The 27,733-nt window shown below is 36.3% G+C and overlaps 3 protein-coding genes and 3 pseudogenes across 9 annotated transcripts; 3 read left to right on the top strand and 3 right to left on the bottom strand.

Annotated features, from left to right (window-relative positions):
* Positions 1 to 3,547: 3,547 nt before the first annotated feature.
* On the top strand, positions 3,548 to 4,697 carry LOC307150128 (transcription factor HES-5-like). The gene is made up of 2 exons (XM_079856974.1): positions 3,548 to 3,763; positions 3,869 to 4,697. The coding sequence occupies exons 1-2, from the start codon at positions 3,707 to 3,709 to the stop codon at positions 4,271 to 4,273; spliced, it is 462 nt and encodes a 153-aa protein (XP_079713100.1). The 5' UTR covers positions 3,548 to 3,706; the 3' UTR covers positions 4,274 to 4,697.
* A 2,805-nt stretch (positions 4,698 to 7,502) lies between these two features.
* LOC307150127 (transcription factor HES-5-like) lies at positions 7,503 to 10,103 on the bottom strand. Of its 4 annotated transcripts, none has more exons than XM_079856973.1 (3): positions 9,835 to 10,103; positions 8,472 to 8,552; positions 7,503 to 8,365 (listed from the first exon to the last, which is right to left on the bottom strand). In XM_079856973.1, exons 2-3 carry the CDS (start codon positions 8,526 to 8,528, stop codon positions 7,961 to 7,963), a joined length of 462 nt encoding a protein of 153 aa, XP_079713099.1. In that variant the 5' UTR covers positions 8,529 to 8,552; positions 9,835 to 10,103; the 3' UTR covers positions 7,503 to 7,960. The 4 variants fall into 4 exon arrangements, with proteins under 4 accessions (XP_079713099.1, XP_079713096.1, XP_079713097.1 ...); XM_079856970.1 differs by having other exon boundaries at positions 7,505 to 8,365; positions 8,472 to 8,687; XM_079856971.1 differs by lacking the exon at positions 9,835 to 10,103 and adding an exon at positions 9,520 to 9,538 and having other exon boundaries at positions 7,505 to 8,365; positions 8,472 to 8,687.
* A 1,011-nt stretch (positions 10,104 to 11,114) lies between these two features.
* Positions 11,115 to 11,852, bottom strand: LOC307150591 (annotated as a pseudogene). The gene is made up of 2 exons: positions 11,622 to 11,852; positions 11,115 to 11,508 (listed from the first exon to the last, which is right to left on the bottom strand). The product of its transcript is annotated as an uncharacterized misc_RNA (transcript).
* Positions 11,853 to 13,281: 1,429 nt separating this feature from the next.
* Positions 13,282 to 14,195, top strand: LOC307150130 (uncharacterized protein). Its single transcript, XM_079856976.1, has 2 exons — positions 13,282 to 13,385; positions 13,487 to 14,195. Exons 1-2 carry the CDS (start codon positions 13,336 to 13,338, stop codon positions 13,716 to 13,718), a joined length of 282 nt encoding a protein of 93 aa, XP_079713102.1. The 5' UTR covers positions 13,282 to 13,335; the 3' UTR covers positions 13,719 to 14,195.
* Positions 14,196 to 19,270: 5,075 nt separating this feature from the next.
* On the top strand, positions 19,271 to 20,187 carry LOC307150125 (annotated as a pseudogene). Its single transcript has 2 exons — positions 19,271 to 19,572; positions 19,686 to 20,187. The product of its transcript is annotated as an uncharacterized misc_RNA (transcript).
* Positions 20,188 to 23,871: 3,684 nt separating this feature from the next.
* LOC307150592 lies at positions 23,872 to 24,715 on the bottom strand (annotated as a pseudogene). The gene is made up of 2 exons: positions 24,378 to 24,715; positions 23,872 to 24,264 (listed from the first exon to the last, which is right to left on the bottom strand). The product of its transcript is annotated as an uncharacterized misc_RNA (transcript).
* Positions 24,716 to 27,733: the final 3,018 nt, after the last annotated feature.

Below are 27,733 nucleotides of genomic sequence, written 5' to 3' on the forward strand. Positions count from 1 at the left end.
CAGCACTCTTCTCATTCTCACACACACACACACACACTGAGGGAAGCAGATGCTCAGCGCTGTGTGCCCAGTGTGAAGTGTCCCTCTCTTCATGAAAACGGGGACCTGGGAAGCCCCTGACCTCCCCTCGCCGGAGAGGAATTCGGGTCATGATGTGAGAGACATTCCAGCATCACATGCTCTGGCATTCACAGCACAAACGCATGAAAAGATGCAGTTAGAGCGGGAAACTGTGACATTGTCCAATACCTTCTGCCCCATTGAAACCCCTGAAGTCTTGCCAGGGTGTTTGTGGCCATTAAAACAAAACAACAACAACAAAAAAAGAGGTGAAAAAAAGGAAAGATTTTTTTTTTACCAGAAAACAGTTGTTGAATTGTGAATTCTCCTTTGGCATAGTAAGACACTATTCAAATTATTGATTCATTTTAAATAGAAACATAAAAAACAAAAAATATAGATATAATACATTTTTAATTGATTTAATGATTTTGATATTTTTTATTATTATAAAAGTAAATATAATAAAAATGTAATGTATATGTAAAAATAATATATAATTTTTTTGTATTAAAAATAATTTGAACAGCTTTGAATAAACTGAATGATTTAATTTTATATATATATATATATATATATATATATATATATATATATATATATATATATATATATATAAATTGTTAATAAAAATGTAATGCATATGTAAAATTAAAATATATTTTTTAATTAAAAATAAATCATTTGAACAGCTTTGAATAAACTGAATGATTGAATCTAAATCTAAATAGTTGTTTTTTTTGCATTGCAACCTGTTGTGCTTGAGAGGTTTACAGTGAATGTCTATTTGGATGTAGAAATAAAATATTATCTATCTATCTATCTATCCATCTATCCATCTATCTATCCATCTCAAAAACATCTGTAGTTTTTCTGCATATGAATTGCAACCTGTTGCGTAGAGGTTTACAGTGAATGTCCATTTGGATGTAGAAATAAATATACTGTGGCATGCAAAAAAAAAAATCTATCTATCTATCTATCTATCTATCTATCTATCTATCCATCTCGAAAACATCTGTAGTTTTTCTGCATATGAATTACAACCTGTTGCGTATGAGAGGTTTACAGTGAATGTCCATCTGCATGTATAAATATGCTGCGACATGCAGAAACGTGTTGTGCACACACGCTTCCATGTTTGTTTGTGGTCGTGGGATTGTGCGCAGATCAATCTCTCCTCAGGAGCGCGTATACCTGCAGCTTTGAGGTGTGTGTGGGAGAGCGAGAGGCTTTGTGTGTGCAAGCAGAGGACCAGATGGTCTATTGAGAGAGGGAATAATGAGGCACGCTGGATCAGTGGCAGCAGGGTGGGGCGGCTCGCTCAATGGGACTGAAGTGTGGGAAGCAGACACACACCACAGCTCTCACACATTCCTCACTGAGAGACCTGCATCGGCCCTGCAGCTGGACACAACGACTGTTTGTGTGTGACAGAGAGAGGAGTCTTATTATGGCACCAGGGCCTTTATTCCTCTGAATGATGAGAGGGTCTATGGTGGAATGAAGGCTAGTCATTCTTTAAACTATCAGTGTCATCTGTCAGGATGAGTCACTGTTGAGAAATGTGAGTCTAAGAAGCTGAAGAAAACAGAAAGTTTCCCTCCAAAAAAAACAAAACAAAAAAAAACATCTGGCATATGGTGTCCATTGATATTGTTGATGATTTGAGTGTAGAGAAAATATTTTTGTATTGGTCCAAAATGAGTGAAATAAAATAAAAAGGTAACACTTTATTTTACAGTGTCATGTTACATGAAGTTAGTAATAACTATTAATTATTCATAACTACATGCAACTAAGCCTAAACCAAACCCTAATCCTAACCCTACATGTAACTCTGTACTTAAATGTAACAAAGACACCTTAAAATAAAGTGTAACCAATAAAAAGTTCAATTCAAAATATGAAATTGAAGATATAAATTCAGCTCTGTGGTGTGTAAGAGCGATTTATTTTACTGTTATTTACAAAAGTAGAGCAGACATTTAGGATTTTTTTAAATTGCATTTTATTTTTATTTTTATTACATTTATCATTGTATTTTATTCATTTAATTAAATTAAAATAATTATTATAAAATGTAATTTATTATTCCTTTTGCTTCACAATAATTATAAAAATAAATAAATATTTTTCCAAACAGCTCTCTTCCCTTATTTCATATTTTTATTAATTTGTGTATCATTGCAGTTTACTACTTTATCCATATATATATATATATATATATATAAAATTTAGTGCTGTCAAATCGATTTAATCACAATTAATCACATAACATAAAAGTATATAGCCTATATATGTGTGTGTGTGTCTATATATATATATACACACACACACACACACATATAATTAAAAAAAAGTTTGTTTATATATGTGTATGTATGTATATATATATATATATACACATACACATATATAAACAAACTTTTATGTTAGATGTGATTAATTGATTTGACAGCTCTAATATATATATATATTTATTATATTTTATATTTTATATATATATATATATATATATATATATATATATATATATATATATATATATATTATACTATATTTTATAGTTTTTTATTATCATTATTGTTTTACAATGCAAAAAATAAAGATTAATATAAAAATCATTAGTGTTTTATTATGATAATGTTCCATTTTTTATTTTTATTTTAAAGAGGTTCCACATTCAGACGGTCTGTGTCAGGGTTGCACCTCTGCTGCAGATGTTTCTGCACATGCGATGACGGGACGGGTGCGGGAGGGCTGGCGTGACGAGGGCGAGTACGAGCAGGTGATGTGAGCCGAGGCCGGTGAGAACACACACGCGTCCCGCAGCCTCTGATCTGAACAGCAGTTCAAAGGGTGTTTGTGGAGGGACAGAGGAGGGGCTCCAGCTATTGACTCCAGAACGTGTGAGCAGGAGCCGGCCTGGGTTTCCCACACTATCTGTCCATTTATTACCCAAATTTCTCTCAGGGAGGGAGGGGGGGCCTGGAACAACAGAAGTGTGCCATCCTTGAGAGCACGGGATAATTGCGCTTCATTGACATTCACAGTGAATGCATTCCGGTCAGTGTGTGAAGACTGAAGAAGTTTGTTGGAGCCATCACAAATAATATTTGTGCATATGTATATAAATGTGCATGTATTTATACTTTTGAAGTAGAAAAACTGAAATGGTATTATAAGTGTAATTTTGTTATCGCACCTCATTTGTGCATAAAGATCATTTTTCATTCAGCCAGGATCTGGCTTTGCCCGATAAGGTGTGCGACGTCTTATCTATATGTCCTTAGCATCCCTTGGGAAATTATCATGTGTCTACAGTCCCCATCTGCAAAGCCTTATCAGTGAGCAGTGATGTTCCCAGGTAATAAAAGTACAGCAACCTGCCTGTGTTGTGTTCGGTGTGTGGAAGACTATTCCCTCTGTGGGAGCCCTGAGGCCAGTTAACCATGAAATAATTGATGCCTCTTCTATTGTTGAGGACGCCTCACCCACTGGCCTCGGAGTGTGGGAAAGCTAATCCTGACTGGGACTCATGGCTTTGTAATGCTAATGAGCTCCTATAAATAGAGGAGCACGACCCTCATTCCCAACACAACCAACTTGCTCTCCTCAGAGAAACATCTCTCCATCTGAAAGAATGGCTCCGACTTACACGACTGACTACTCCAAACTTTCCAACAAGGAGAAACATAAAGTAAGTATTTTTGACCACTTAAAAATCAATTGTTTTTCTTTTATTCTGCCATGAATTTTAATCAAATGACGCAAAGAACTAAGCAAATGTCTCTTTCCTCAACAGTTGAGAAAACCTGCAGTGGAAAAGATGCGCAGAGATCGCATCAACAGCTGCATCGAGCAGCTCAAATCCATGCTGGAGAAGGAGTTCCAGCAGCAGGACCCCAACACCAAACTGGAGAAAGCCGATATCCTGGAGATGACGGTGGTCTTCCTGAAACAGCAGCTGCAGAGCAAGACTTCAGCTCCACAGAAAGCCCACTTTGACGGCTATTCCCAGTGTTGGAGGGAGACCATGAGCTTCCTATCGGTCAACTCCAAGGCGGACACTGTACGTCAACATCTGAACCACTGCCAAGAAGCCCAGAGATCAGCTAAAGACCTCATTCACTCGTCTCCAGCTTCCCATCAGCCCACCAAGGTGAAGCAGGAGCCATGTGCCCACAGACCGCTCTGGAGACCCTGGTAGAGACTCCAAGATCAAAGACTTTCACGTGAAAACTAGATGGTGGTTTTACCATCTCTTATGTTGTAGGAGATAAACATTTCCATATTTCTATGTTCATTGCAAACATACGTTCAATTGCTTCATATTGAAAGTTTCAATTGTTATATTCTTAATAAGATTTTCTTTGCAAATTATTGCTATTATTAGCATGGCATTTACCTTGAGTCTGTCTAAAGGCTTTCTTTCCCCGTTTCTAATGTTGTTTGTCTTGCAAACAGTGATGTTGCTCAGAATCTGAGCTCTTTGTAAGGTCCTGATGGACGTTCATTTGATACAGCCTTTAGTGAAGGCTACAGAAAACAATATTTGTTCTTGTGATGGCACTCCGGTGCATTGAAACATTGTAGACACTGTGTGTCTAACATTGCATTTAATAAAAGCAGTTAATTACTAAAAATCCTTTGAATTCATTCATGTGTGTATATATTGTCCTAAATAAATGGCAATGAAGTTCCCACATAAACATTCACCATGTTATGCTAAAAACAGTGTACAGTTCTCTGTTCAGAGCAAATTGTAATAGAAATATTTGAATGCATTAGATATATTTATAGTATTGCACACAGCTAAATAATCATGTAGAATGATAATTATAGTCTCACATCTGAATGGTTTTTATCACTTCAATAACTGTAGGTAAGTTTGCAAATACCTGAACATGTTTAATATGCAAATCATTGCATATCATTATTCAGGGTTAGTTCACTAAAACTATAAAAACATATTTGTTTCTTGAAATAAGGAATAATGTTAACTAAAATAAAATATTAACTTTTTATATAAATATAAACTTATTAATATTTTATTTTAGCTAACCCATCTCTCATTTTCATTTAAGTTTAACTTGATATACTAAAATAAGTCAAACTAAAAAAAAAACATTAAAAAAAAAACATTGACAAAAACAAATAATACTTAAACTTTAACTACAATTAAAATGAAAACTGAAAATTCTAAATATATATAAAAAATGCATTTGCATAATTGAGTACAAATTGGTTTCATATTCGGGTAACAATATTTTGAGTTGCTGACCTCCAACCTCAGAAACACATGTGGAGTTTAAAAGAGTGAAACTTTTTTAATTATGCAAGACTGATGCATTTCTTTATTCAACATTGTTTTAATGTAACATTTTTGTGTCATTAAAATATTGTAGGGCAGCCCACCCACCCACAGGTTTATTTTCTCCTAACATGATTTTATCACCTATAAACTCTATATGCTGGAGTTCGGACTGATGACACACAGACGTGCTCCATTTACAATCCTTTGTCCTCATGGGTCTGAAGCGTCTGATGCTTTCCCACACTCATGGGCCAATCACAAGGCTGTCTGAAACACTTGATAACATCAGCAGCTTGGACCTGAAGAGGACAAGAGGAGGAGGAGGGCGATCCTGAAAGGGGATCTATCAGACACTGTGTGTGTGTGTGTGTGTGTGTGTGTGTGTGTGTGTGTGTGTGTGTGTGTTCACTAGAGGTGTGCCGTCTCCTGATTACACTGCCTGACACCTTCAGAAACCAAAGAATTCCCGCTCCTGTAAACTCAACGGAGGCACATGGCCATCCTGACGTCTACTGTATTCGCCCTACAGTCGCATAAAATGCGTCTCACCTTCAGTGTATGCGGTGAGAAAAGTGTGTCAGCACTTTAAACACTTCTAGCCAAATCCTCAAATCTCAGCAAATAATTCTGTTCTGAACTTTGCTTTATTTAACTAAAGTATAAAAATGCAAGTATTTGCATGCATACTAAAGAATAATTGCATGTAAGTGTAAAAAGTATCAAATGACGTACAAGTAAATCACATCAACAGTTCATAACAATAGTATTTGATGCAATTTATTTGTATAACATTTAAAAAAAAAAAAAAAAGAACTATACTTGCATTTAATTTACACCTAAAAGATTTTATTTAAATTAAATACTTTAGCTGGAATATTAAATTTAAATCTTTTTTTTTAATGTTTTTTATTTATATATTCTTTTTCACGTTTGTCTTCTTTTTAGTATGTTAATTGTTCCAAAGCCATATTTCCACCTTGTAGAAAATAAAGTTTCTGAAGTATAAAGAACTTTAAAACTTGCATGACCTGTAACAATACATCACTTCAAGTTTGCAACAAGTAGATTCAAACAACAAGTGAATGGCTGTTTCCCAGGGGGCTCAGCGTTGAATTAGGGGCAATAGAAGGGAAGGGTCAGGATTCACACCACCATACCTAATGGATGATTTAGTACGGCACACTTCCTTAATGTCGGATCTGAAACGGGAGCCAGAGTCCGCGGGTGTGGGAAATCCTGGGAGAAGCCGGCCCCACACATGATCACACACCCCACACCCCACACCCCACACACACACACACACACACACACACACACACACCAGCTGTCTGATGAAACCAGACCTGACAGCACACAGTGCCTATTATCAAGGGTTTCAGAGTACAAACACCAACATTAAGCCCCTGTGTTCTTTCTCACACACTGAACTCTATAATCATGCTCCTGGTACACACTCAACTAATACACAGCACTGATTACATTATTTATATATAATAATAAAAAAATGTTTATAAAAAGGACACATTTTAAAGTTGACATCATTAAGGCATGGGTATTTGATATCATCCTGATCATCATTTCTAAAGTTATATTGGTGAACGTGATTTCAACAAGTGCAACATGAGCATTTCAATCACCCAATCAGATTTGAGAGACAAGTTTACAGTTTTTGTCAAGTTTAGGCTTACAAACAGGATTAGGTGCTTCTACATCAGAGTTATTGATCCATTTCCCTCTGATTTTAGGGGTAACTTATGGGTAGGGTTAAGTTTAGGGGTAGGACTTTATTTATATGACTTGGCAAAATCCTGGTGAGCCATTCCTGACGCATGGTTTTACACTCATTTAATAGTCAAAATAAGGGATTGTTATTGTAAGGGTCATTTTTGGAAAATATACCCAGATAGATTTATCCACACTCCAACTCTGAAAGAGTTTGTCAAGTGTAAATGGACTCCCATTAGCTGAAAACGAGACCACTTGACAACCAACGCGAGTGGTTAGTTAAAAAAACATTGTTTAAATTTCAAAAGTCTGTTAATCAGACAATGCAGAATAAAGCATTTGTTTTGATTAATCAATTAGAGGAAATCAGGATTGTTTATATTCAAATAGCGTTTATTTTATGTGACCGTATGTTTGCACAATTAACATATGTCACCATATATTAGAAATAAGTGAAAAATCACATCCTTCATAAGAAGAAACAATAACATTTGCATTTACAAGCAGTGATAAAACATATCAAACATTGCAAATAATTACTTTGTCATCGACTCCACAGGAGTTAAACCTCGACTCTTCATCGTGAAGATTATTTATACTTATATTACTGTCCATCCATGAGGAAAACTATAGAGGCATGTTATAATAAACCTCCGATCATAATACAATCATCTGTAGAAGATCAGACTTTCACATTGTGAAACCCATTTCTTTCCACGAACTTCAAAGTGAAGTGCCATAAAAAGACATTCTTTCAAAAGAAAATGAACATAGAAAAGGAGTTATCTCCTACAACATAAGAGATGGTAAAACCACCATCTAGTTTTCACGTGAAAGTCTTTGATCTTGGAGTCTCTACCAGGGTCTCCAGAGCGGTCTGTGGGCACATGGCTCCTGCTTCACCTTGGTGGGCTGATGGGAAGCTGGAGACGAGTGAATGAGGTCTTTAGCTGATCTCTGGGCTTCTTGGCAGTGGTTCAGATGTTGACGTACAGCGTCCGCCTTGGAGCTGACCGATAGGAAGCTCATGGTCTCCCTCCAACACTGGGAATAGCCGTCAAAGTGGGCTTTCTGTGGAGCTGAAGTCTTGCTCTGCAGCTGCTGTTTCAGGAAGACCACCGTCATCTCCAGGATATCGGCTTTCTCCAGTTTGGTGTTGGGGTCCTGCTGCTGGAACTCCTTCTCCAGCATGGATTTGAGCTGCTCGATGCAGCTGTTGATGCGATCTCTGCGCATCTTTTCCACTGCAGGTTTTCTCAACTGTTGAGGAAAGAGACATTTGCTTAGTTCTTTGCGTCATTTGATTAAAATTCATGGCAGAATAAAAGAAAAACAATTGATTTTTTAAGTGGTCAAAAATACTTACTTTATGTTTCTCCTTGTTGGAAAGTTTGGAGTAGTCAGTCGTGTAAGTCGGAGCCATTCTTTCAGATGGAGAGATGTTTCTCTGAGGAGAGCAAGTTGGTTGTGTTGGGAATGAGGGTTGTGCTCCTCTATTTATAGGAGCTCATTAGCATTACAAAGCCATGAGTCCCAGTCAGGATTAGCTTTCCCACACTCTGAGGCCAGTGGGTGAGGCGTCCTCAACAAATCAAATCAAACATTGGCTGTACAAATCTCACAGGACTTATAATTTACCTTATCTGGTTTCAATTAATCAATAGGTCAATCACTCTTTCAATAATTAAATTGAGAGTTTCATGCTGTAAATATGTGATTAAACTGCATCTTTATTTTTTTTAATCTAAACTTGATGCAAACATTATTTTAACTAACAAAATCCAGTGCTGGGATTATATCATTTTACTTTAAAATTGTAATACTTAATGTAAAATTTCTTAACTGAAACTAAGATGTTGCTAAAAAAAATTAAGTAATATTCTGATATTATCTCAAGAATTATTCTTACATTATCCTCCAAGTCACTGTACATTATTCGTTAATAATAATACTAATAATAGTGTCTGTTAATAATATATGTACTGATGTGGTATTTAATCCGAATATTTCACTGATTTCTATCACATTCTCTTTAAGTCAAATTAAAGCATGGCATTTTTCACAAAACTTTTTCACCTCCGATAAAATGAAAGGGAAACATTTAATTTAACCCCCGCACGTGCAGATTACATTTGTTAAAATCACATCCGAATCAGCATTTCTTTGGAGACGCTCTGTAATAAACCTGAGGGACCTGAGGCTGGGAAAGTCCGTTTTAATTGGAGCAATAACACCTCAGCACTGATCAAAGACTCTGTCTGAAGCGTGTCTGTCTGAATCACACCGAGTTGTTGGTCTTGTCAACACTACTGGACTTCTGAGCAAGTATCAGGCACACTTTTAGTGGCCCGTGACAGTGTTTTCCCACAGCGGGAGAGGAAGGAAACTCGCGTGCTATAAAACCACCGTCTCACCATTGGATTTTAAAGCTCGCGGCTGCTCCTCTCTGATTGGCTGGCAGTGTGGGAAAGCACGCGAAGCCCGTGAAATAACCGTTATACATCAAGTATAAATAATTGTATGAATACAGCAAACCGCTGCACTTCGTGGGTAGGCTATAGGCTATATATATGACGAGAATATGATTTTACACAATTTGCTTTTTAAATCTTTGTATTATGACATCACTCAGTCAAAATCAAGGTCGTGTGAGCATATTATGTCATGAGAACCACAAAATAATCACGTCAAATCTCTACCTCTCGCTTGAAATTTACTGTCAAACTTACCGTTTTTCCTCTTACCTCAACGCAGTTTCGAAAGATCCTTGTTGAGAAGATGCGGAGAGACAGAATCAACCGCAGTATCGTACATCTGAGAAAGTTATTTCACGAAAATACACAGATGCCCGAGGGGCAGTTCGTTAGACTCGACAAAGCCGATTTTCTGGAGATGACCGTTGACTTTTTAAAAACAACGCGCCAATTCCAACTGTTTCCGGATTCTCGTCACGTGTCACTCCACGCACACCTGAAGCCCGATGACAGAGAAGCGATCAAACGATATTGTACGTGATACAAAGGACCAATCAGATGCAATTAATTGCCTCCACGCAGAGTGGATTGCTGCACTAATCACCAAAATGACCATGGAAAAACAATCAATTTAGAGTTTTATCAGATGTTGACTGCTTTGACAGAACATTTGTTTATAGGCATATTTACTTCATTTTAAGATTTGCTGCTTTTTAATGCAACATTTGCATGCTATTTTGGATTTAATCTAGTTTGAGAGTTGTCTACAATTTTCGACAAGCATAGAAAATCCTATCAATCGATGCCTTTTGTAAAGGCTGTTTTTGTTATTTAATCAACTTATTTGATCATGTTGTAACCGATATCACTCATTAAACATTTCTTGCATTTAAAATGTTGTGCTCATAAGTTTCAAACCCAGTGAAAAGCAAAAAATGATTGAAGAGCAATTTAATTTATTACATCTCAAATGAGAAAGCAGATGTTTTGCATATTGTAGGCATATATGCAATGTCAAATACACAGGTATATTGATACAATACAAGTGAGTCGTTGAAAACTAAATAAAGTTTTCATCACAAAACAAGCCTTTATGAAAGGAATGGGTTCATTAAACAAACTTGTTCCAAAAAGGAACTGTTTACAACATAAATTGACAAGATTTGTCCAAACATGCTCAAAAACTATACTCAAATGACTCATTATGAGGTTTTAAAATAATTAAATCTAGCTTCAATGTGAAGCACAAATTGAGATTACTTAAAATAAGTAATAAAACCCATCAAAATAGATGGGAAATATCATTCTTTCTATAAACAGAAATGTTTTTAAACTGATTCATGTTAAAATCAAACAAAGTTGTAAGCATTCAAACAGCTGAATAAATAGCTTGTACATTATGCATGCAAAGGCATTACATCTAATGCAAAGTAAAGTAAAGCAAAGTCTTCACTGTATCATAACATACTTTATAATACAATTTTCCCAAAAAGAAATTGCATAAACACTTTCTCAAAAAGAGAAGATAGAAGAGTCTAGTGTAGACGTTCAGTCTGAGCTGCTGGTCGCTGTAAGATCTCCCAAGGCCTCCAGGTGGCGCTCTTGTTGACCTTCATCTCTTTGCTGAAGGTGTTCTGGTCTGAGCGGCTCAGCCGAGGCTCCACACTTTCCCTCCTGTTCTGATCACATGATGTCTGCAGCTTCTGGAAGAGCTTCAGTCTTCTCTGGCTCTGTGTCTTCATCTCATCTTCGGATCTCACGGACACACCTGGAGAAGCCTTGATTGACAGCATGTGAACTGGAATTGTGAGCGCCATCTCCAGGATTTCTGCTTTCTCCAGCTGGGAATCAGGAACTCTGGAGCCAGAAGACACTTGAGCTGCTGATGAGACCATCTCTGCGCATCTTCTCCACTATTGGCTTTCTCAGCTGCAGATGGAGACAGAAAAGCATCAGGAACGTGTCTTGGAATAAGCAGTGATTGAGAAGAGTCGTGAAAGCTGCTGATGTAATGTTGCTGTGAGGAGGATCATGTGATGTACCTTGTTGTTGAGAGGGAGATGCTCCTTTGAGATGATTGTAGGTGTCATGTCTGGATCTCTGAGCTGTAGATCTCTGTGCAGAGCGAGTCTGATTCACACCGGCTGCAGATCCTCTATTTATACTCACAAATCTCCATATGAATGTGTGAGGCTTGAGCTTGTTGGAGTTTCTCACAGTTTGGAGCCAATGGAAGAGCTCAGACAGACAATGAGGGATGTGGGCCGCCACATGCTCAATGATCCTCTATCAGGGGCTCGAAGCCGTGAATCTGGGAAAGTCCTGACCCGGTGTTCACATTAATGTCACTTTATGAACACACACCCTTCATAACCAAACACGTGCAGAGATTTCATTTTCTCTAATGTTAGAACAACAAAAGCAGCAACAAAAACACATCAGTGTTATCAACACTGCACATATATATTTATTTTTAAATAATTAATTTGTATATATTTATAATATACTTACAATATACTTCAGTTTGATTATTCATAATCAAATTAGTGAATAAAATCAGTGCATGCTGCTGTAGTTCAGAATCAGCTGAAATGCTGTAATGATATGCAGTATTTTAGGTCAGTGTAACAAGATATTCTAGTGTAGCAGGTGTTCTATGAATTCTGTGGTTGTACCTGTTCTCAGGCTTGTGTTTCACACACACACACACACACAGCTGGCTCATGGCATAATGTGGACCCCGATCACACGCCCCAACGCTCCCGGAGCTGGTGGGAGCCGCAGAGACACACGGCTTCCCACACTTCTGTATTCATCACATTAAACCCCTCACACAATAGAAGTGTGTCTGTTCCCACAGGGCTCGACTAACTAGGCTTCTGGGGGGAAGCTTAATGGACGCTATTACATTTTTGTTTTGATTATATACAGTATTTACTCACTAAATGTTTTGTGAGCATTTCAGTAATGCATTTCATACATTTTAATATTTTTTTGGTGTAAAGTGTCTGGAGAAGCTACATTCAAATGCACTATTTTTTAAATAGCATTTTTATTTGTATTAAATATGTATTTTATTTTAAATATGTATTTTTCTTAAGTGCAAGTGAATATTGATTTATTGACAAAATATTTGATACGATAATCTCATTAAATCCATTGCATGTTTCTGATACAACATACAGTAAATATTTTCTACAAATCCAAATTGCTACATAATTGTTTATGAATGTGTTTTAGTGATGTATATTTTTCCATGTGAAATGCCTTCAGAAGCTGTACTTTTATTTTTATTTTTTTAATATCTATGTAAAAATAAAACTATTTCTATATTATTACATCAGCATGGATTAAAAATTAAAATTCTTGTTTTTGTCAAAACATTTCACACCCAACTATAAATTCACTTTGTGACTGAACACGTACAGTAAATATTTTCCACAAATCTCCATTGCTAATCTGAGTGTGAGAACATTAAAATCCCGAGTCCTCATGCCCTCAATGATTCTCCCCCCGGCTGACCCTCCAGATGGCACTAGAGAAAGAAAAAAAACACCTGTCCACTAAAGAGCTCAATTAAAAGACCTTGGACCAATGCAAATTATGGCAAGCCTATTGTTCCAGTTTTCCCTGCTCTCTGATTGGCTGGATGCAGATATGCTTTGGTATAAAAGTGGGCTAGATCGAGGGTCTTGTGTGGCATTTGGTTTTGCGACTGAAAAAGAGCTTCAGATATTTAATCTCTCAAACTCAAACATGCCGGCCTACATGGACATCACCCCTCAAGACAACGCTCACTATGCCAGGTACAGAAATACTTACAATAGTGTAATTTGTACTGCTCGATTCATTTGATCTCATATGCACACAAACAATGACACTAAAGATGTGCTCTTTTGATTTTCAGGTGCAAACTGTACAGCTTGGAGAGAAAATGCTTCAGCAAAGTGGAGAAGCTGAAATCTTCTTTCGAAGACCACCTCCATCACGGCATTCCTGCATCCGACATTTTGGAGAAGACCGTGTCCTTCTTCAGCTCGAAAAAGGCCTTAATCTTCCCGGGCGGCTACTCCAGGTGTTCTCGAGAGATCCTGCGTCTGTCTCCCGCTCCAGATCAAGATCTGACGCCATTGTTCTGAAGTGAACGTCCATCACAGACTGACCTGCTAATGTAAAGGGTCAACAAGCCAAGCACTTGATGTGATCTGATCTTACGTGTTAGCACATCTACCTCGGAGGAAAATAGCACTTGTTTGCTTGTTCTCTCTGGACTTTTCCCCCCGTAAAGTACTTTGCAGACTTTGTGAAGGCAAGAATATCATCTGAAGCTGTGCATTGCATTGGTTGTGATGCACATTAGCTCGTGGGAAGCACCAGGCGGAGGATGCGTTGTGTGCATGTTGATATAACTGTATTTTTCTCTTGAAGAGAAATGTACTGAATGTGTTTATAGAACCGTTTGTCATGCTCTCTTTTGGAGGACATGCACAAAAAAAAAGAACTTTATTTCATTTTTAAAGATACAGTGTATCATTTGATTACATTTGTGATGATTGTTTTTAAATCAGTTGTGTATTGCTCTCAAATGTTTCGATAAAATAAATGATTTTGATTGCATTAATGTCATCCTGTGGTTTTTATGCTGAACCTGACAGATGTTTATTTGAAGTGGGGCAGGTAAAAAAAAAAACACATACCCACTAAAAAACATACTGTAAAAACATAAACCTTTTTTTTTTTTTTTTTTGCTGAATCCAAATGTACAAGTGTCGGCAAATGTTAGGGTATTAGTGTGTCTGTGTTACCTGTAATTATAAATGTCAAAGGTTTACCAAACCACTGATTTACCTATTGATTGCATGTAGGAGACAGATAACATGCCTATGTCCTGCACTGAGACAAATTAGCATTTAAAAGTATTTAAGGCGTGTGGGAAAAGGTGGAAAAGGTCACAGAATTCAAAAGATGCAAATACTAAGCCATACAGTTTATTTATATAAATGCATATTCAATTAACTAACAATGAGCAATTCATTTGTTACCTTATTAATTAATCTTTGTTAATGTTAGTTAATAAAAAACAGTCATTGTTTGTTCATGTTAATTCACAGTACATTAACTAATGTTAACAAATACAACATTTGCTTTTAATAGTCAATGTTGAAATTAACATACAATTAATAAATGCTGTATTGTTCATTAGTTCATGTTAACTAAAGTAGTTCACTAATGTTAACTAATGAAACCTTATTGTAAAGTGTTGCTAATTATTTTCATTGTTAATCTGGCGTCTAGTTTTATACCTAGAAATTATTATAAAATGTAATGTTTCATATTATTCTTCCATCCAACATACATACTACTCAAAAGGACTCACATATAGCTGACATAAACTTTGATTTTTTTAGTTTTTAAGGTGAATTTGTGGCAAGCCAAACCATTTTATGGTTGAAAAGGACGGCTAACTGATGATTAGCCGAGTGAAACTCCCTGAGGACATGACGGACAGGTGAACGCCGATAAAGAGGACACACTTCTATTGTTCTGTAAGGATCATTCAGAGCTGAGTGTGGGAAAACCCCATGGCTGCTGCTCTCAGTGCGTTGTATAAACACAATGAGCTGCCGGATGATTTCATGTACACATGCAGAAGCCTATAAGGTTTAATCTGCACAGCAGAAAATATAGCTTCTCAAATATAAGGTTGGACACATCTGGTCAAGGCAGTCAAGCTATAGAAATGCAATGCAGACAAGAAAACATGAAAGCCAATGCAATGATCAGAATTTTTGTAATATTGCATCAATACTTTTTTATTTAGTTCTCCAATATTTTACCAGTTTATTTAACTGATGTTTTTTGCATCATCATCATCATCATCATCATCCAGTCGGACCGTTTCCCTCCAGATGGTTGGTGACGTCAGGAAGAACAGAGTCTTCAGCGGCACTAATGCTTCATTCAGGACTCTGGATGCTTTTGTGCTCCATTGATGTGAAGACAGAGAGTCAGTGTGGGAACCTCACATGAGATCTACTCACACTGACCAGCACACACACACACACATACACACACACACACACACACACACACACACATCTGCTTCACACACACACACACATCTGCTTCATCATCAGGCTGTGACATCACTGCAGCAATCATAATGCTGAAGATCATATACATTACAAGAAAATGTTAAGCATCTGAGATGTGAGAAGACATGCTGTTTTCTTTAAAGAACTTAATGTGTCCATAAAGTCCAGTCGTAGTAATTTGCAACATAATGCTGTAGTAGATTGCTCAATTAAAACAAGAAAACTGCTTAAATAATTAAAATATACTTTCCCCTCCACCTGCTCCCCTGAGACACGAGCTTCGAGCCCCTGATAGAGGATCATTGAGCATGTGGCGGCCCACATCCCTCATTGTCTGTCTGAGCTCTTCCATTGGCTCCAAACTGTGAGAAACTCCAACAAGCTCAAGCCTCACACATTCATATGGAGATTTGTGAGTATAAATAGAGGATCTGCAGCCGGTGTGAATCAGACTCGCTCTGCACAGAGATCTACAGCTCAGAGATCCAGACATGACACCTACAATCATCTCAAAGGAGCATCTCCCTCTCAATAACAAGGTACATCACATGATCCTCCTCACAGCAACATTACATCAGCAGCTTTCACGACTCTTCTCAATCACTGCTTATTCCAAGACACGTTCCTGATGCTTTTCTGTCTCCATCTGCAGCTGAGAAAACCAATAGTGGAGAAGATGCGCAGAGATGGTCTCATCAGCAGCTCAAGTGTTTTCTGGCTCCAGAGTTCCTGATTCCCAGCTGGAGAAAGCTGAAATCCTGGAGATGATGGTGTTTTCCCGAGAAACCAGGGGCAGCATCTACAGAAACACTTCCTCCATCCATCAGCCTCAGCGAAGGCTTTGACTGATCCTGTAGCGCCCTCTGAAGGAAAGCACACGTGGAAGCCAAGTCTACATTAGACACCAAGGATGTGGACCACATTTTGGTCCTTTCTGATGTGCAAAGATTGCTATTCTGAGTCAGATTTTATCATTCTCATCTGTGTTAGATGCCATTAACAATATTATTTCCGTCACTGGAAACATATTGTGCATTGTTGAATACATTAATATACACCTTCTATGAAGGCAAATCACATTTTCACTATGCTATGGTAAATCTTTGCTTTATGTGAAGTACAAATAGTGGTTTTGAATATTTTATCAGTATGATAAATGCTCTGTTGTCCTCATAGGACATTTGATCATATAATAGAATCACACATAAAGATGGTTCAGTGTTTTTTCTGCTATTAAAATGCTATTAACTCACTTGTGTTGAGTGACACCCGTGGATGTACATGTCCTGATGTATTTTCCTGTACGGGAATATCTTAATTGTTGAGTATCTTGACATTTAATCACTAACAGTTTCTGTTATGCGTTAGTATGACCCCCTCATGTGGAGGAATGTTAATAATGATTTGTGGTAAATCATTTGTCACATGACTTTTGTAAAGTTTATTAATATGTATGCGTTTAATGTGTTTTGGAGATCTCTTCATGCAAATGCTGTGATATGTTATCACCTATTTATTTGCATTAATGATGGCATTGTGACATCACAAAATAAATAAATTAAAAGTCAAATGTATTTTCTGCTGTGGCATTCTGGTTTGTCATGGAATTCAGTTGTCTTCTTTAGAGTGGAATTATAATGAAGAAGAAAAAAATATAGCCTCAGATTTTATTAGATTGATGTCTCTTACAATGTTGATATATCTTAATCAATAATTCTTACACATGCTAAATGATAAACGTCATCTAAAAGCATGTTTGGCACAAAAAAATTACCTCTTCATGGAATAATTGTACATGTACAGCATGAATTGAAAATCTTGAAGCTTTAGTTTTAATTACATTTTCGGATTATGCTCTCTTGCACAGATTTTTTTGTAAATATTCTCATCAAGCTTCTAAAATGTACAAAAGGTCAGGATAGATGCTGTAATTATTTAAATTTTGAATTAGATCCCTCTGGGAAATTATGCAAATTAAGTCCTGAACATTTGAACATTTAATATAGCAAACTACTTAAAGTGACAGATATATTTAGCTTGCTCAAATTTTAATAATAATAAATCGCTTTTTGAAAGGAAATTGTAAACAACCTGATGTTTTAATTTCACATATTTATTCCAGGTAAATATCTATTATTTTATCTTTAAAATATAAAAGGACAGAAAGGTATGTCAACTATTGCACGTGTATCAGATTCCAACCTGTAATTGATTCATATTCCCTGCGTTAGGGACCAACTAACGGCCAGTTTGATCAGGTTAAGACCGTGAACGTTTGGAGGCGTGTGTGCTGTGGGTTTCCGTAGGACACACGTCTATTGTTGTGTAATTGAATTGAGTGAATGAAGAGAGCGTGAGAGAGAGAACTCACTCAAAGACCCTCAGGGACAATAGAACTCAACTAAGAGACCAGGGGTCAGAGGTCAGCATGAATAGATTGGACTTTAACTTTACACTATATAATCTATATATATATATAATCTAATATTATACATTTTTAAAATGAAAAGGACTAAATCAAATGCTTTATTTTAAGACATTAGTCATCAGATTTGTGTAAAAATGTATGCTTATTATAAGAAGTATTGAGCAGCAGAGGCGTGAGAAAGCTTTAGGGAATCTGTCCTGCATTAACACTCATTATCATGTGAATAGACACACTTCTATTGTTGTGTTTGTGTCTCAGTGTGAGAAACTCTGGAGAACAGAGTCACAGTTCTAGTGTCATCAGCATCCTAAACCCAAACACAACCTCAATATCTGACACACACAAGAGAGTCGACACACTTATGGATATTTACACACATGCATGATGCATTTACATGATGTCATTCATGATGTCATCAGCAGTGTGACCAGAATCAGCAACATCACTATTTATTTTCCTTTATGCATCATGAACTTTTACAATGACCAAGCTTTTGCATCAGGTACTTTTGTCATCTAATGCAAACATCTCTCACAAACGCATCTAAAATCTTATTTGATTAAAAAAATATATAGAGATTTTTTTTTTTTTTTTTTTTTTGCATATTCCATTCTAAATTTATAAGAGTGAAAATTGCATGTTTGCAAGAGAATAATTGTGACCAGAAAGTGTGTGATAAGTGACTGACTGGTGTCCCTCCAGATGGTTGGTGACGTCAGGAAGAACAGAGTCTTCAGCGGCACTAATGCTTCATTCAGGACTCTGGATGCTTTTGTGCTCCATTGATGTGAAGACAGAGAGTCAGTGTGGGAACCTCACATGAGATCTACTCACACTGACCAACACACACACACACACACACACACATCTGGAGGCCTGGAGTCCGAGACAATGGAGACAATGACGTCTGAATTCCACTACACAACTCTAAAGCTTTAGATACAAACGCATTCATCTATACTAAAAACACATTTCTTTAAACTGCAGTTTGCATATAAAAATTGAGAGCACTGTTTATTGTCAGTGTAAGTGCAACACATATATGGGCAACTAAAACAAGGTCACCATAAATAAATGAATAAACACATTTTATATATATATATATATATAGCTCCACACGTGTGTACAGTGTTGACGAGCGTGTGTTTCTTCAGTGACATTGATGTGAACATCAGATCTCTACAGGTCAGCACTTTCCCAGATTCTCCCCTGAGACACAGAGACAGAGGATCATTGAGCATGTGGCGGCCCACATCCCTCATTGTCTGTCTGAGCTCTTCCATTGGCTCCAAACTGTGAGAAACTCCAACAAGCTCAAGCCTCACACATTCATATGGAGATTTGTGAGTATAAATAGAGGATCTGCAGCCGGTGTGAATCAGACTCGCTCTGCACAGAGATCTACAGCTCAGAGATCCAGACATGACACCTACAATCATCTCAAAGGAGCATCTCCCTCTCAACAACAAGGTACATCACATGATCCTCCTCACAGCAACATTACATCAGCAGCTTTCACGACTCTTCTCAATCACTGCTTATTCCAAGACACGTTCCTGATGCTTTTCTGTCTCCATCTGCAGCTGAGAAAGCCAATAGTGGAGAAGATGCGCAGAGATGGTCTCATCAGCAGCTCAAGTGTCTTCTGGCTCCAGAGTTCCTGATTCCCAGCTGGAGAAAGCTGAAATCCTGGAGATGACGCTCACAATTCCAGTTCACATGCTGTCAATCAAGGCTTCTCCAGGTGTGTCCGTGAGATCCAGAGATGAGATGAAGACACAGAGCCAGAGAAGACTGAAGCTCTTCCAGAAGCTGCAGACATCATGTGATCAGAACAGGAGGAAAGTGTGGAGCCTCGGCTGAGCCGCTCAGACCAGAACACCTTCAGCAAAGAGATGAAGGTCAACAAGAGCGCCACCTTGGTAGATCTTGAGCTCAACACGGACCACATTGGTCATAAATATGCATACCTGTAAAGCTCTTGTGCTTGTTTTTAATTTTTCTTACAACATATTGTATGTACCTTTATCTGGGCTTATAATAAGTTTTTTAATTTCTTTCAAATGTGAAAGATTCTTCTCTAATCTGAACAACATGTTTTGTTTTTCTAAGTGTGGCCAAGATTTGGCCAGCGTCCAATATTTGGACGTAATTTTAATGATTGTTTTCAATCCTATTGAGATTTATTTGAAAGCCAACTGGGCTTGTATTTGTGTTTCTAAGGAAATAATATGCAGATTGTATCAGATCTGATATTGTAGAGATGATAAAGATTGTGACTCAAGAGGTCATACTTTATATGTCTATCTGTACCATTTACTGTGCTTTCATAACTGCCTTTTATAAGGGTGTGTAAGTAAATGTGAAAACCTTTTCACTGTGTAGGTGAAATCAAGTTTCCTTCTGTGAAGGAATTATGAACTGAAAAGGCCATTGAATGTATTTCAATCAGTCTGTGGCGGAATAAAACAATCAAAAAAAAAAAACTCTGCTTTTGTCTATTCATATCAAACTCTTTTCACTATATATGAATGATTCAGTGATCACACGCATTATTATTCCTGCGTGGGTTTATTTATCAGGCTTGCTGCTCATGATGGCATTCTTGAGTTGTTTTTAATCAGATGAAGAGTTAAAAACATGCTTTCACTGCATTTGTGTTTGCCTGTTGCCATGTTGGAAAGTGATGTGCTGTGGGTCATATAGAGGACATCATTAACTCAGCATCATTAACTAATGAAAATGCCTTTGCAATTATTATTACTCTGAGACCCACAGGAATGTTTTAAAAGCCTTTTGGATACTCAGGTTTGGGAGGGAATGTGACATAAATGGCATTGAGTGATTTGATTCTGGAGTGTAAAAGTCTTATTTGTATATATATATATATAAGACTTTTACACTCCAGAATCAAATGTTTATATGTTTATATGTTTATATATATATATAAACATAAGACTTTTACACTCCAGAATCAAATCACTCAATGCCATTTATGTCACATTCCCTCCCAAACCTGAATATCCAAAGGCCTTTTAAAACATTCCTGCAGGTTTCAGAGTAATAATAATTGCAAACGCATTTTCATATATATATATTGATATATATGGACAAAAAGATGACTTGCTGTCACAGAAAATTAAATGATTTTTAAACTGACTGACATTTTAAATGTACATTTCTGTTGTTCTATTCATGCAAATGGGGACTTTATGTGTGTTTAAAGCTGCAGACTAACTGGTCAATTTTGATTTTTATTTAACCTAATTTTTCATGACTATACTGGGTTTTTAAACATTTGAGATGGTCGAAAACAAGTCTGTTATTTCTCCTTTCAGAGTCCCAAAATATTGAGATTTATTGAGGGTTTTTGGGATGCTAATGACATGAGCTGTGATTCTGGGTACCAGAGCTTTCCCACACTGAACAATAGACATGTGCCTATTCAGATGCTAATGACCGCTTGATCCTATAATAAAAATTCCCTCGGGAGACTGTTGAATGCTTGTCATCTAATGACAGGATAAACCCCCATTGACCACAGGTTGACGTATGTATGTGACGTATATATGTGCACTGAATCACTGTTGTGGATCTTCAGGTGACATTAATGCAACTTAAACACTTAAAGGGAAGTTAAATGCTGTGTTTACAGGATTTACCACTGATATAATTAACAAACTCCCAGCTAACAAAAATATGTTCTAAGAACGTTTGGTAACACTTTATTTCGATAGTCCACTTTAGACATTCTACTAACTAATTAAGTAACGTTGCAACTACATGCAAACTCACTGTCATTAGAGTATTAGTAGACTGTCTGCTTAATATCTTCTAACACTTTATTTTGATGGTCCCCCAACAGATATTCATCTGACTATAAGTAACTTGGCAACTACAAGTCAACTTATTTTACTAACCTGAACCCTAACACCTAACCATAACCTGACAGTCTACTAATACTCTAATGAGAGTTAGTTGACATTTGCAAAGTTACTTATATTTAGTAGAATATCTAAAGTGGACTATCGAAATAAAGTGGAACCGAACGTTTTACTCACATTCTGAACAAGGTAAAACATTATTCCTGGATGTTCTCTGAATGTTAAAAACGTCCATTTCATTTATTTATTTATTTATTTTTAGTTATGTGAACATATAGGGAACATTTCATTCCAGCAACTTTGTTACTTTTGAATCCTCTCTGAACATTCTGAAACAAGAAGTGACATTTAAAAATGTTAGTCGAACATCAAGCTAAAACATTTTTGAAAAAAGTTAAAAAGGGAAAAGTGTATGTATTTATAGACTAAAATATCTTTCATATTTGAATTAAACCTTTTTTTTGGTTGGCTTTACATTATTGGGCATAAATGGCACTAACTTGCTTTTACAAAAAGTTAATCAAATAATAAATTAGTATAGAAGACTGCAAACCAACCATGTACATCTTTCCTAAAGGCTCATATATGTTTCTCTAGTATTTTCGTTTTTTAATCAGAATTAAATATTAAATAACAAAGCTCTTTTCCCAGACTTTTTAATAATGTCAGTATTCTGTGCATGTGGGTAAAAGTTGGAGGAATGCAGCATGATGGCATGATAAAAGTTTCATATGAGGTCACTCCCTTGACCTCTGACCCCTTGGTCTCTTAGTTGAGATCTATTGTCTCTCTGAGGGTTTGTTTTTATTCTCTCAATTAAATCAAACAACAATAGATGTTTGTCTACCGCACATCACATTAATATGCACTTTAAGTAAAGCTTTTAAATAAGGGCTGCTTCTTCTTTCAGTATTTATCAAGCATTCGTAAAAGTAAGTGTTAGATACAGATACTTACATTTGCTATCTAATGCAATCATTCAGGCATTTAGTTTGACTTCAGTGTTTAAACACTAACACGAGACATCTTAGAAAATAAAGGAAACCACATAGTTGAGTTGAGCTCAGTTTATTTTTCTTTACGTATGGAAAATATTTCTCATACACACGACTTTCACTATTGAAAGCATTTGTTTCAAACAAGCTCTGAGCAGAGAGATGCTCTCTGGAGGACAACACAAACGTCAGTAATATTGTGAACATAACACATTATATCAGATTTACAATAATGTAAATACAGTTAACATATACAGCAGTATATAGAGTGTACACGTATAGATGAAGATCTATATAAAACAATATTCATTAACCCTCATGGAGGGATTTCACATTCTTTTCAGAATTACAAAAATGAAATTTCATTTATTAAAACTCCTCATTGAGGACAGCAACATACTGATACAGGTATAAGTTTTCTAAACAACATCAAAAATCATCAGGAAATACTTTTTGCCAGTTGCAAAAATTAATACTGTTTCAACATGAAACCAAAATTGACTTTATAGTCACACAATGCATCACCTCAAAGGTGAAAATTATACCCAAAGGATATGGAAAACACAGTTTAATGCACTTTTATACTAATTATTAGTGGCATCATGGTATTTTGCAATACAAGTTATTTTATCAAACTAAAATTAGTTAAAGGACATTTTCTCAGAAAGAGAAAAGAGAAGTCTTTATGGAAGATAGAATCATCATTATTTAATGTAAAAGTCAATGTTGTCTAATATAGACGTGAGTATATGTTCCTATCAGGAACTCTTGAGTCTTCATAGAAGATCGAATCATCAGAGCACTTTGCAGTGCAAAAATCTCTTCCAAACTGGAACTCATGAAACAGTTTTTCTCCAGAAGAGAAGCTGAAACGACACAGTCCACTGAGTCTAGTGTAGACGTTCAGTCTGAGCTGCTGGTCGCTGTAAGATCTCCCAAGGCCTCCAGGTGGCGCTCTTGTTGACCTTCATCTCTTTGCTGAAGGTGTTCTGGTCTGAGCGGCTCAGCCGAGGCTCCACACTTTCCTCCTGTTCTGATCACATGATGTCTGCAGCTTCTGGAAGAGCTTCAGTCTTCTCTGGCTCTGTGTCTTCATCTCATCTCTGGATCTCACGGACACACCTGGAGAAGCCTTGATTGACAGCATGTGAACTGGAATTGTGAGCGTCATCTCCAGGATTTCTGCTTTCTCCAGCTGGGAATCAGGAACTCTGGAGCCAGAAGACACTTGAGCTGCTGATGAGACCATCTCTGCGCATCTTCTCCACTATTGGCTTTCTCAGCTGCAGATGGAGACAGAAAAGCATCAGGAACGTGTCTTGGAATAAGCAGTGATTGAGAAGAGTCGTGAAAGCTGCTGATGTAATGTTGCTGTGAGGAGGATCATGTGATGTACCTTGTTGTTGAGAGGGAGATGCTCCTTTGAGATGATTGTAGGTGTCATGTCTGGATCTCTGAGCTGTAGATCTCTGTGCAGAGCGAGTCTGATTCACACCGGCTGCAGATCCTCTATTTATACTCACAAATCTCCATATGAATGTGTGAGGCTTGAGCTTGTTGGAGTTTCTCACAGTTTGGAGCCAATGGAAGAGCTCAGACAGACAATGAGGGATGTGGGCCGCCACATGCTCAATGATCCTCTGTCTCTGTGTCTCAGGGGAGAATCTGGGAAAGTGCTGACCTGTAGAGATCTGATGTTCACATCAATGTCACTGAAGAAACACACGCTCATCATTAGAAACGCGTGGCGTCAGTGACTCTCATTCCTGAGATCATTCCTGCACATGGAGTCTGAATTACTGTGTAAAGCAGTGTTTAATTCACATTCCTAAGTTTAATATCAAACTGGAATATTAATAAAATATATCCTGTATATAAAACTGTAAAACCAATTAGATCAATTCAAATCATACTTTATATATGGAGTGCATTTAAAAACAACAGAAGATGAACCGAACTGCTGTACAATTTAAGAATAAAGTTTAAACTTGAGAAAAACAGAAAGAGAGGAACAAGAATTATACATTAATAAGAAAAATACTGAATAATGAAATACAATATTACGTCAATACAAACTAAACTGTTCAAATGCTTTCTAGTTTCAAATTCTTGAAGCTTTGTTAGACACATATGGATTTATGTGCATAAAGTTCAACATTTCAAGTCTTTCCACAGGAGTAAGAGCAGATATTTCATGTCCTAATTTATGATCTTCAGCATTATGACAGCAGTGACGTCACAGCCTGATGATGAAGCAGATGTGTGTGTGTGTGTGTGTGTGTGTGTGTGTGTGTGTGTGTGTGTGTGTGTGTGTGTGTGCTGGTCAGTGTGAGTAGATCTCATGTGAGGTTCCCACACTGACTCTCTGTCTTCACATCAATGGAGCACAAAGGCATCCAGAGTCCTGAATGAAGCATTAGTGCCGCTGAAGACTCTGTTCTTCCTGACGTCACCAACCATCTGGAGGAACACCAGTCAGTCACTTATCACACACTTCTGATCACAATTATTCTCTTGCAAACATGCAATTTTCCTGCATATTTAAATGTATTATGGAATATGCAAAATATTAAATTTTTAAATATTCTTTTAAATACACTTTTAATTTCCTTTTTTTGTTGTTGCATCAAATAAGATTTCAGTTGCGTTTGTGAGAGATGTTTGCATTAGATGACAAAAGTACCTGATGCAAAAGCTTGGTCATTGTAAAAGTTCATGATGCATAAAGGAAAATAAATAGTGATATTGCTGATTCTGGTCACACTGACATCATGAATGACATCATGTAAATGCATCATGCATGTGTGTAAATATCCATAAGTGTGTCGACTCTCTTGTGTGTGTCAGATATTGAGGTTGTGTTTGGGTTTAGGATGCTGATGACACTAGAACTGTGACTCCGTTCTCCAGAGTTTCTCACACTGAGACACAAACACAACAATAGAAGTGTGTCTATTCACATGATAATGAGTGTTAATGCAGGACAGATTCCCTAAAGCTTTCTCACGCCTCTGCTGCTCAATACTTGTTGAAAAAAAACATGATTTTTTTTAATGAATTAGAAGACCTTTTTTTTTTTTTTTTTTTAATCAAGCATTAAAATCAATAACACTTTGTTCATTCATTTCATTACACTACAATACACACGTCTCTCACTGGTGCTTTAACTTTAGGCCTACCAGTAAATTTAATGAGAACAATGGAATAATCTTCATGAGATATATTTTTAAATCAGATGTATGAACATATATTTATTTCATTTATGGGCAAAATAAACCCCATCACAGAATGAACATAGTGTTCAGATCTATAAATACATGGACAGGAAATATTGATTCAAAACAATATTCCAAATATATTAGTGAAGCTCTGAGGTCATTTTCACTATCAGACAGTTATAATGAAAATATCATGATTATGGGTTACATATAAAAAGAAGACAAATCCAAACTAACCAAATCACATTAGTTTTCATATTAAACATCACACCAGATGTTAAATCACTCAATTTATGAGGTCCAAATATTGAAAAGTAAATGAAATAATATTTATGATAATAAATATTTCATAGAAATAGACATAGATGTATTATACACATGAAAAAAATATATTACTGAGTATTAATACTCCAAATCAAGTATTCCTGTAATTATTGTAAGAATTAAAAACAAGACTTAAGGTGTTATAAGAATTTACTTTTTATAATAATAAATAATTTTTGTTTGTTTCATATTTTAAGTTATTTTTATGTCTGTATTGTCTGGATATATACTTTAAAAAAAACTAAATGCAGAGACAGAAATAAGATCAGCTGATTTTATTGTCATGAATATTAGTTTTGTCATTGAGGAAATGACATCATTCAGACACTGAGTGATAATATATCACAACATGAGCTCGGAGAATCTCCAAGATACATTTATGCCCTTAATAGAGCAAAGTTTATACATCATAAAACAGTCTTTTCAAAAGACACATCAACATATTCAACGTTTATGATTAAACAAACATTTCTCAGTTTGAGAAGAATGATCATTCAGAGATCAGAATAGTCACACGGTGACTGTAAAATCTCAAAAGTACAATATCAAACATGACAGAACTTTAACAATCACAATCTTTCAAAGAATTAAAAAGATTTGTGAGGTTAAATAAACAGTAAAATGTGCTTTTATAAAAGCATTTAAGATTAAAAATATTAATCAAAACAAACAGAGATTTCATAAATAAATCACAGGTCCATTCATAGAACATCTTCACTGAAGACAAATATGTATATTTAACAATACATTAAAGAATTTCCCCAAAACAGGAAAAACACAATGTCAAATATCTCAAAGATAATGTATTAAAATCCAGCATTAGAGATATTTGATCAAGTCACACAATGCATCACCTCAAAGGTGAATATTATACCCAAAGGATATGAAAAATACAGATTAATGCACTTTTATACTAATTATTAGTGGCATCATGGTATTTTGCAATACAAGTTATTTTTCAAACTAAAATTAGTTAAAGAACATTTTCTCAAACCGAGAAAAGAGAAATCTTTATGGAAGATAGAATCATAGAATCATCATTAATGTAAAAGTCAATGTTGTCTAATATAGACGTGAGTATATGTTCCCATCAGGAACTCTTGAGTCTTCATAGAAGATCGAATCATCAGAGCACTTTGCAGTGCAAATATCTCTTCCAAACTGGAACTCATGAAACAGTTTTTCTTGAAGATTATGAAATGTAAGTCAA

This window comes from Squalius cephalus (genome assembly GCF_949319135.1).
Source record: "Squalius cephalus genome assembly, chromosome: 22".
Classification (NCBI taxonomy): domain Eukaryota; kingdom Metazoa; phylum Chordata; class Actinopteri; order Cypriniformes; family Leuciscidae; genus Squalius; species Squalius cephalus.